We start from the raw sequence: 10,513 nt of genomic DNA on the forward strand, positions 1-10,513 counted from the left end.
AAATGAAGAAATGAAGGCAGAAAAACCACCTATGTATGAAAAAATGTTACCAGTTCTAAATCAAGATAAAAGTATTTTTGTCCAACCTTTGCCAGAGACACTGTCATTCCTAGAGTTTGGTTTGAAATCCTTCCCAAGTGACTAAATTAAAGCCGTTCATGTACTGAAATACAGTTATTGACTCCGAAAGTTTTAGTGCTACTGTGTTATAGATCCCACCAGGAGATGGGCCCCTGAGGGAGTCTGTCACTTCCCTCATCTGCACTCACTGAAGGATTCAGTACAGAAGTGGATTAAGCTCTTGGGGCCTTTAAGCAAACTCTCCTTTCAGATTCCTGCAGTATATTTCATTCTGAGCCCTGAGAGGCACCCAGCAAGGCTGCTCTGCTGCCTACACATAAATATTGCTCAAAAGTCCTAGGGCCAGAGCTCTTGTATGGCCAGGCATTTCACAACTGCTGTCATCCATGGATTTCTGCTCACACAAATAGAAAGGGGAAGCCCAGCTAGCAGGGTTTGGCTCTGGCAAGGAGCAGCAGTGCACATACACTGCCCTGCTCCCCTTCTAAGGGGGAGAGTTCAGTTACAGGTGTTTGGGCTGTTCTGTTCCCGTGGGACCTGCCAGCCAAGCATGTCACAATGCCTGTGGGGGCTCGTCCACCACCTCCATGGCTTCCTGCCTGGAGAAGCTCCCTTCCCTCATATTTTACACCCTGCCTGCAGCCAAACTCAAGAGAGTAATGCATCTATTCAGGAAGCTGCTGGCAGAATTGAGGTGCTTTGAGGGCCTTTTTTGTGTTCATCAGGATTTTGGCTTAAAGCAGGCTACTGCACACCCCCTGGCTTTCCCCACATGCCTGGAGCATTCGGTCCCAGGGTCAGAATAATGTAGTGTAGCCCTGAGGTGTCCGCACCCCGACAACAGCCTTTTCTGCTTGCTGGAAACCAACACCAAATCTCCGCCGGAAACAAAAAAAACTAACACACAAATCTTTCTTTCTTTTTTTCCCAGGGGAGGAGGGTCTTTTCTGCTTGCTGGAAACCAACACCAAATCTCTGCCGGAAACAAAAAAAACCTAACACACAAATCTTTCCTTCTTTTTTTTCCCAGGGGAGGAGGGCGGAACTGCCGGGAAATCGGGATAACTGCGACAACGCTCCTCTCAGTGTTACAGCCGGGGCTTAAAATGGCGCGGAAGGGCAGCGAACCGCTCCCTTACTCCGCGGCGCCGCACCAGCCGCTCTCCGGGCGCGGCGGGGCTGTTGCCCGGAGGGAAGTCAGCCGGTGGGCGAGGGTGTGAGAGGAGGGTGAAGGGCTGAGGGGCGACAGGGCGAGCTGACGGAGCGCACCCGACTGAGCAGCCCCGACCGGGCAGCGGCAGCGCCCCGAGCAGGAGAAGATGGCGGCAGCAGCGCTGGCCAATCGCCGCGCGGCGCCGGCTCGCGCCCGCCCGTTACCCAGTCCCGGCGCTCCGCGTGCCCCGGACGGTTCCATTCGCCGCAATCGCCCCCTCCCGGCGCCCGGCTTGGTGGCGCCCGGCCGGTATAAAGCGGAGCGCGGCGCACGTGTGCGCCTCAGTGCCGGCGGGAGAGGGAGGCGGGGTGGTTGCTGTGCGGGTGGTGTCGGTGTGGAGAGGGAGCGGTGGGGGTCGGGCGTGCCGCACAGTCACCGCACAGCCCCTCGGTGCCCGTGTCCCCGTCCCCTGTGAGGGTCGCCGGTGCCCCCCTGCCCGGCTCCGCGCTGCGTCTGCTCCCCTGCGGGATGCGGGCTCGGCCCGCCCCGCTAGCCCTCAGCCCCGCGCCGGCCGCAGCATGAGCGCGGCGAGCGACACGTATTTCCTTATAAAAGACATAAAACCCGGACTGAAAAACTTAAATGTCATCTTTATTGTGCTGGAGATCGGTAAGTGGCGCCCGGCACGCCCCACCCCCGGGCCGCCCACGCGTGTCACGGCGGGCGGGGTGGGGGGGCCGGCGGCGCCGTGCCCCCCCTGAGCCGCGCTTCTCCCCGCAGGCAGAGTCACCAAGACCAAGGACGGGCACGAGGTGAGGTCCTGCAAGGTGGCGGACAAGACGGGCAGCATCACCATCTGCGTGTGGGACGAGATCGGCGGCCTCATCCAGCCGGGGGACATCATCCGCCTGACCAAAGGGTGCGTACGGGGCCGGGCCGCGCTGCCCTTTGTCACCCGCGGGGCCCCTCCAGGGCCACGGGGGACACGGCCGCCGCCTCCCGCCCGCTGCCTGTAAGCCAGCCAGCGCCCTGAGGTCACTTGCCAAATTAAAGCCACCTTTCCCAGGCCAGAACATGCCTAGCGTGTGCGCACAGGCTAGGAGGGGCTTGGGTTTGTAACAAGGAGGTGGTGGTGGAGAGATTTGTGTTGGCTTTAAAAAGCTCCCTAGCTCCCCTACTTTTGGGGCAGGGGGGAATGCAACAGTCAGTCCTGGCCTGTGAATCAAGAAGGGGAAGTCCAAAGCATGTTCTTATTTTCACAGCTAATTCTTGACTCTGGCAGTCAGCTCCTTAATGAAAGGTGACGATAATTACATATCACTCAGAAAAGTTGCTTTTCATTGGAATGATGTAACAAAAGTGACGAGCAGAGGAGAACCTTTTGAGTTTCACTGTAAAAATTCATTCTAGGGCTACACTGTAGAATGTGTTAATTTGTTTGGGTGCAAATAGTTCCTCAGAGGTCATTTAATCAAAAAAAGAAACCCAACCCCCAAACTTATTGTGAGAATGTTAGAGTCAATCTGAAAATCCTCTTCCGGGTCACTTAAATTGTCACTAGCAAAGTCATAGTGAGTTTCATTTGAGTTCTTCATGCCAGTTAGATTGCACTTTTGGAAGTCCATTACACTGATCCTTTGGCCTTCGGCACCCTGGGGTCTGCAGTGTGTGTAAGGTCCTGTTAATTTGTTTTTATGAAAAAGTAGGTGAAAGGCAACTCGGGCTGCTAACTGAGCTGCTCCTGAGCTATTCAGCTGAGTGTAATTCTCAGTTCTGGACTGAAATTGCATGACCCTTGCCACCAAAACTACAGCTGCTTCCTCCTATGCAAATGTCCTTTTACACGGAATGGGCTGACTCCTCGGCAGAGGTGGTTCTGGGGAAGGCTGCTTGCGTGGAGAGCACGTGGAGCTCAGGGATGGGTGGAACTAAACCAGAGCTCTGGGCCAGCACAAAGCCCCGTGTGTAGATGACATTGAAACAAATTAAGAGCGATACTGTTCAGCTGCCTTACTGTGCTCCAGTCTGTGACTGGCTCACTGTAACTGCTCTGGTGCTTCTGTGCAACAAGTCATGGCATCCTTTAATCTAAAAAACTGAGCTTGGCTTGTGTGTATTAAATTTATGAGCTGACATCACTGTTTCTGGTGGGTGGCAAAGTCATGCCTTCATTTACATGAATTGCATGCTCCCATAGGACTGCGGAGGGAGTGAAATGGCAAAAGCTGAATCCATTCTGGTTTGGCTCTCAGCTTCAGAAAACTGGCCTCATGCTGGCATACAGGGTTCTCCAAACACAATTTTATATTTATATAGAACTTTGATGTTGCCATTGCAAGGCAGGTACATTTCAGCTCTGTAGGCTAATCTGGCCTCATAGTGCAGGATGCCCTCTGATACAAGCAGAAAAGCTTACACAGGCACCACGGGTAAACATGCCTTTTTTCTGCCCTTTGCTGAATTTCAAGCTGCAGATGCATTCCTCTGCAAAAGCAGACACTGTTGCTTGCTTTTGTGATTTGGTGAACCCATTTACAGGAAGCTGTTGCACTTTATATTTCTAAATTTGAAATTAGTGCTGGCGTTTAGTGCTTTATGGCCAGCTCTTTTTGATATAAGAACCAGTGCTTGCATATGTGGAATAACTTTGTGCTGGAGGTTGTTAGTCACATGGTTTGCAGGGTGTTTTCCCAGTAAATGTATGACTTACATTTATTGTTTGGTAGCTCTTTTCCTTTATTTTCTGCCACAAGACTGTTTGACTAGCTGGCTATTAAAGGTTAAGCAGTGAGGGAATCTTTAAAGTGAATCTATGAAGTGAAGAGCACTAATCCTTGTTCTGGATGGAAAGCTCCCAAGATAGTATCTGCAGTTCCAGTGCCTGTGCTTTCCTGCTGAGGTACAGAAAAGGTTATCCCTGCCCTGGCAGTGCTGTCCTCTCCTGCCAGCCTGACTCCTCCCTGGTGCCTCTTCAGGGCCCTGCGTGTGGCCGGATGTCTCCCAGCCTCAGCAGATAAGGCAAAGGGCAAGAACAAGGTTTGTTATCTCTGTTCCAGAGATACACCCGGAGTGTAAGGAAGTGGTGACTTGTCCAGACTGGTGACTCCTGTGAGTGCAGTTGCTGAGGCTCCCTGTTCCTTTGCTGGAAGACACACACATTCTTTTTAACTCCCTTGCACTGTGCCTGTGTTTCTGGTCTGTGCTTTACTCATTCCCTGCATTTGTGATGCCCCTCACTGAAGGGAACAATTAGACAGAAGGTTTTGTGTGGCTCAGATTTCAGTGCTTGAAGTCAAGTGCCACCATAAAGAATGGAGTGCACTCACCCTGTCTTTGTGAGGGAACATTCCTGCAATGAGAAACCGATTTCAGTGTGTTTCTATACATCACTTGGAGTTTGATGGCCAAACTTGTGCCTTTAAAAACCCAGTCTGGTTTCCTATATTAGGAACGGAAGCACTTTTGATCATGCACATTTAGTAGCAGTAGCTGTTCTCCTGCAAGCAGTGGTGATTCTTCCTGGTTCCTGCTGAAAGCAGAACTGAGACTTGTCACCAAATATAACACAGATACTGCTTTTGGCAAAATGCCTTGTCTCTGCAGGACAAGTCATAAGGGTTGCTCCAGTCAACAAAAGAGCATCCAATCTCAAAATAATTGGCTGCTTTCCTGGAATTGTCAAAGGAGTCTGCTGAGCTTCCGGTACCTTTTGCTAGAAGTAGTACGTGGGGATCTATAAACAATTGGTGTTGATGACTTTGGGGTCCCTGGGAATTTTTTTGGTCCATGCTGTTGTGTAACAGTTGTTAGCTTCCTGGAAGATAGTATCCCTCCACTTCCTCTGTCAGCTCATTCACTAAGAAGCTGCTCACTTCTCCTTTCTGTGGCCAGGTACGCATCTCTGTGGAAAGGATGCCTGACACTTTACACGGGACGAGGAGGGGAGCTGCATAAAATTGGGGAGTAAGTATTGTGTGCTCATACCTCTCAGCAGAGTGCCATGGTGAGTATGAGACCTGGTAGCTCTTAGGAAATGGAATTCAGGGCAGCAAAAGTGTGTTCTCAGTTGGTCGTGGAGGTAATGAGCTCTGACCCTGTCTGGGCTGTAGGTACTTTGAGGACAATCAGCCTCCATCATTGGCACAGGTCTAGGAGGAGGAAATGTATAAATGACAATCTGCTTTGCTTACCTAGGCCTTATCTTGATTAACCACTTCATTTTGGTGGAAGCCTTTGTATGTGTGTCACCCTTGAGGGACAGGCAATGCAGAGAAGGAAGAGCAAGGTCACTGCAGTGAATCATGTCCAAGCAGAAACAAGCCTCATTAAACCTGCTTTAAACTGCCCACAGACTGGGGCAGCAGCTCCTGCCTCAGAACAAACATGAGTAACATACTTGAGCAATAGAAAAAATAGCAACCTTTTCTAACCAGAGGGGTACTTCCCCTGTTGCACAGAGTGCTGTGGGAAACTTTGCAGTCATCAGGGAAGTGGGGCTCTGGGGTTGCTACATATCCTCCTATATGGTTCAGAAATGCCCAGTGTTCAGAGGGATTTACACAAAAAAAAAAATCTGCAGATTGTCTTGTACAAAATCCATTACCTCAGAAGTGTTACCCAGCTGACTTTTCTGCAGCAGGCTGGAGTGATGAGAGTCCTTATCTGAGTTGTACCTGCCTGCTGCAGATGGGAGCTCCACTTGTGTTTAACCATTCCAAGCAGTGTAATGATCCAGCTCTTTCACCTTTCTGCCATAATTTCCATGTTGTGATTTGATGGGCTTATTCTGCCATAGTCCCCTTGAGTGGAAAAGGATGGAAGCATCCTTTTAATTCCAGTTGCATTGCCTGTTTTGGGCTCCTCTGTGCTATTATTGTTCATGGGGCACTGCATAGTGTGGGAGTGTTTTCTCTGGAGGTGTAATGCAGTCCCTGTCTGGGAGCAGGCTGGGTGACTCAGTGCCTCAGGTGACCTTGTGAGTGGGTGCTGGACAAGATTATGCAGCTGGAAGAGAGACAAAGGGAGCCCTTTCATCACCTTTTGTTTTATTTAGCCCAGTTTACCTTCTTGATTAAATGAATACTTGCCTCTGCTTGATTGAAATGCCCTCACCAGGAAGATGTGGCAGCCTCACCACAAGCCTATAAAGGGATCAAAGAGCCTTTTAATACCTACAGATATTTTCTAAACAGTGGGGTCTGCATTAATTACTTCTCGGTGATGGGATGTCAAGAATATATGGTCTGTGAATTGTGGAGTTGAGAGCTCTGTTAAAAATGGCTTTAGAACTTCCTAATAATCCTAATTTCTTCCCAGGTTCTGCATGGTGTACTCAGAAGTGCCAAACTACAGTGAACCCAACTCAGAACACATTGGGCAGAACAAACTGGTATGTTAAACTTCTCTGGGACTTCTGGCCTAAAGTGCTCTTTGTTCTGAATATTTCACACTAGGTTGTGATCAGATGTGACTCTTCTTGAAAAAGGGACTCAGTGATATATAGCTAGAAGTTAGCCAATAATTGAAGTAGGAGATAAATTACATGTGTAGCCACTGTAAGGACACAGAGGGGAAAAAATCATCAGCCCCTTTCTGTAAAAGTGTGAATTTTCTTACTCTGATCCATGTCTTTTTTTTTTTTTTACCTTTCTCTAAAGGCACAGGGTGAACAGAATAATATTTCTGCATCAAGTGGTATGGGTACTTGTACTTTTGGGCCATTGGGTAAGTTTTTTTGTTTGTAGAAGTGAAAAATTGAGAAACACTTAATGGGAATAGAAATTTATTTCAAGGGTTCTCCATTCTTGTGATAAAAAAATGTACTAGGTTCTAAAAAGTCATTCAGACTGGGGCCAGAACCTCAAGCATGTAAGCATGAACATTTCCTGAAAATGTTTTTAGGATTTTTTCTGTAGGAGAGAGGAGGAGATTAGAATATTTGTATCGCATAAGGGGTCTTGACTAAAATTGTTGTGATGCTTTTGAAAAGATTTTGCTGCACTTGAAATTCTGCTTTTTTTAAACTTCCTGAGACATTTGCTTTAAAAATTACTTCAAGTCTTGCTAGACACCATGTCTTTCCTGCCTGGTTAGCTCACGAAAACGGATGTGGTGGTCATCTGAATTCCAGTATTTGACTTATTCAGATAATTTTGTGCTGTATTTAAACACAGAATCTTAAATATGAAAATGCTTCAAGGCTTTGAGCAGGTGTAAACTGAGAGGGAACCTTGGTTCTGGCCTGCCTACACAATGCCCATACTCAGTAGCTGGTGTTACACAGCTGTTATTGTGACCATTCTTGCTTTAGTTGAGAAAGGGATGGAGGGAAGGTAGTTTGGCAGGGGAAAAGTAAGCTGTGATTTGGGGTCTTGCAGTGCCAGAGAGGCTTTTTCTTCTGGTCTTCAGGGTTTGGTATTTACTGCAAACTCCTTGTGTTCCCTATTGATAAACTTGTGTAAGGAATTTTTGATTTCAACCCACGGAACTTGTGATAACGTTTTTTCTGTCTTTTTAGGAAATGGTTTACAAACTGGACCTGAAGCAAGTGGATTTCCTTTCACGTATAACCACGGCCACATTTATGCAGGTAGTGGGAGAGGCAATGGACGAGGACCTGTAAATCCAGCACCAGCTAATAGTGTTCAGCCTCTTCCCCCTGCTGTCAGTAACGGGAGGGACCCACGCAGGGCCTTTAAAAGATGACTATGCCAAATGTGGTTGTACAGCTTGCTTAAACTCTACACTCTACTTGAACACTTACTGCACTTTTATTTATAGTTAACTGTGAACCAGTTTGTCCTTTGGTTTGTTTATTTTTTTACCTTTTGGTGTATGGAGCAAACTTGATGTGATCTCTATTTCTTGTTTTGCATCAGGGAAGCACAGTGAGTCTTCCCCGTACATAAAGGGGGTAGGGGGAGAAGGTGGATATGAGGAAGTAAGGGTCAGAGGTGAAAATGTCTGGATTAAAACTCAGTGCCCTTTGCTGAGCAGAAGAAAATTTCAGTTACATACATGTATTTCTGTTGGTCAGCCATGTGGCCTTAATAGGTCTACTCTGTCCTGTGCACGCATGTGTTGACTTCCGTTAGGGATAATGGGAGCTCTTCGTGTGGGAAGAGAAATGAAGGGAAGAGCAAAAGCGCTCTGGTGAGCTAGGTGTCCTGGGAATGAATATGGCTTGTCAAGCAATAAGTGGAAGGAAATGGTGGTGCCAGACCTAGTGGTGTCTCTGGAATCAGGGAATGGATAGCTCGGATCAAAGCTGAAGATGTGGTGAGTGTCGTGAAGCTTGATTCTGATTCCAGAAAGGTGTACACTACTTGAAAAATTCTCTCTAAACATCATTATCACTGTCAAGGAAAGTGACACTGATTTTTGCTTTGGATAGAAGCTTGGATATTCGTTCTTGCTTTGCATGAGATAGCAGAATAGGAGGATCTAAATTCAGACAGTGTTGGGGAATATGCTTTTTGTAGCCTTTTCTCGTGTAAAAGCCCAAGGTTACTTTGCAGGAGCCTGATTTTCCAGGAGTGGACTGTTCTCAAATGCTGCATTACCCATCTCTTCAATGAGTCTGCCTACTCCTTCCTTCATTCACTTTTCCAAATAAATTATGTATTAGATGAAGCTGTATTTGTGGATTGCAGAGGTACTGGCCAAGCACACAGCTGCACTTGTGATGCTGTTAAGCTTTCCTTCCTCTGTTTTATATGAAACATGAATTATCCCTTGAAGAGCCCTCTCCATATCCTGGGGGGCAAATAGCTGGTTTTATTTCTGAGATCACAAATGCCTTGACTCTAAATGAGAGTCCAGTGCCATATTTCAGATCAGGTTCAAAAGCAACTCGGAAACTGAGGTGTCATACTGGATTCATCTGTTTAACTCTTCTTAACTGACCTCTCAAATAAAAAAAAAATTGCACTAACCACATCAAAAACAAATCTAACTTTCTTTCTGTCAAGCCATAAAGACTTCATGACAAAAGGCTGTTTCTGGATTGTGAGTTGTCTCTGTGGTCACTCATGTTCTTTGAATCTACCGATGTGTTACTAATGTTTACAAGTTGTTTACATTTGATACTTTTTGCTTTTGGTACTCTTGTCATGATCTGTTGAAATTGAAATTGGTGCAAATTCCCTGCCTGGTGTGAAATGAACTGAACTTTGTTTGAAATGCAAGCATCAGCAACAACAAAGTGCTGAAGGGAGGTTGAGAGAGACCTGTGTGCCCGGACACCCGAGGGTTGTTTGTCTCTATTCTGGTTAAGTGTTTCCTGGTACTTCCAGGTGGAACTAGTGAAACTTGTTTTGGACACAAGAGGGTGGCATGCCTCAGGAGATCCCCTCTGCATGCTGCTGTGGAAGAATACTGCTCACTGGTGAAGCAAAAGCAGGCATTTCTGGGGAAATGGTGTAAGGAGGCGACGTGTAACTCAGGGACTTTAAATTGCATACTTGTTTAAATAAATGTGATGTATAGTCTAGATGCATGGACAACCTTCTTTAAGACATTTGATATGCTTTGTGAGGAGGAAGCCAAGAGGACTTCTAAACCCAAGAAGTATCTGTGACGTGTTCCAGAGGTACATAAGGTGTAAGTATGGTGTGAGAGCCATGCTGCCCAGTCAGTAGTAACTGAAATTAGCAAGGTGGACAGTGCAGGTGATGGCATGGTGGGTCTTGGTGTTCACTGGAGTACTTCCAGTGTGGCTCTCAAGTCCTGGTGGTCTTAACTTCTCTGTGGCATAAAGAAGTTAAAATCAAGGGCAGCCCTGTGTTAGTGTGTGCTGAGGTGCCTGATGTTTGTTGCTCTGCATCTGAGCTTTTATTAAGCTAATAAACAGAATACTTGTTCACAAATTCCAAGTAAAAAGTGATATGCTCAATGGTAATAAGAGGCCTAAGAGTAAAACCCTGCAGTCAAGTGGATGATTGATGTGCAGTTGGGAGGAAAAAAGCAAGAGACTGGTCTTCACATTCTCAAGGTTAGTAGCATTCCTGCTTTCCTGTTTCTTACATGGAACTATTGCAGTTTATTAATAAATTTTTACTTCTTTGCAGGGGAAATCTGTGCCCTGAAATGGACATGGACTTAAATATAATTTATCAAGGTCCTCTGATCTTCACTGAACCTGTGACAAAGTTGTTTCCCTCAGAGGTATCAGTGTCAAGATAGCGAGCTCTCAGCTTGCAGAGGAATCTGGGAGCCTTACAGCTGTTGGGATCATACCACCTCAGTTCACAGAGACACAGACACACACATCTCTGTGCA

The 10,513-nt window shown here is 47.0% G+C and overlaps 1 protein-coding gene across 1 annotated transcript; it reads left to right on the forward strand.

Moving 5' to 3' along the window:
• The first annotated feature begins 1,567 nt into the window (after positions 1-1,567).
• NABP1 (nucleic acid binding protein 1) lies at positions 1,568-9,723 on the forward strand. Its single transcript, XM_039728650.1, has 6 exons — positions 1,568-1,903; positions 2,015-2,153; positions 5,126-5,197; positions 6,551-6,623; positions 6,892-6,958; positions 7,752-9,723. The coding sequence occupies exons 1-6, from the start codon at positions 1,813-1,815 to the stop codon at positions 7,937-7,939; spliced, it is 630 nt and encodes a 209-aa protein (XP_039584584.1). The 5' UTR covers positions 1,568-1,812; the 3' UTR covers positions 7,940-9,723.
• The last annotated feature ends 790 nt before the right edge of the window (positions 9,724-10,513 follow it).

Source organism: Passer montanus, unplaced genomic scaffold (assembly GCF_014805655.1).
Source record: "Passer montanus isolate IOZ18808 unplaced genomic scaffold, ASM1480565v1 scaffold66, whole genome shotgun sequence".
NCBI classification, from domain to species: domain Eukaryota; kingdom Metazoa; phylum Chordata; class Aves; order Passeriformes; family Passeridae; genus Passer; species Passer montanus.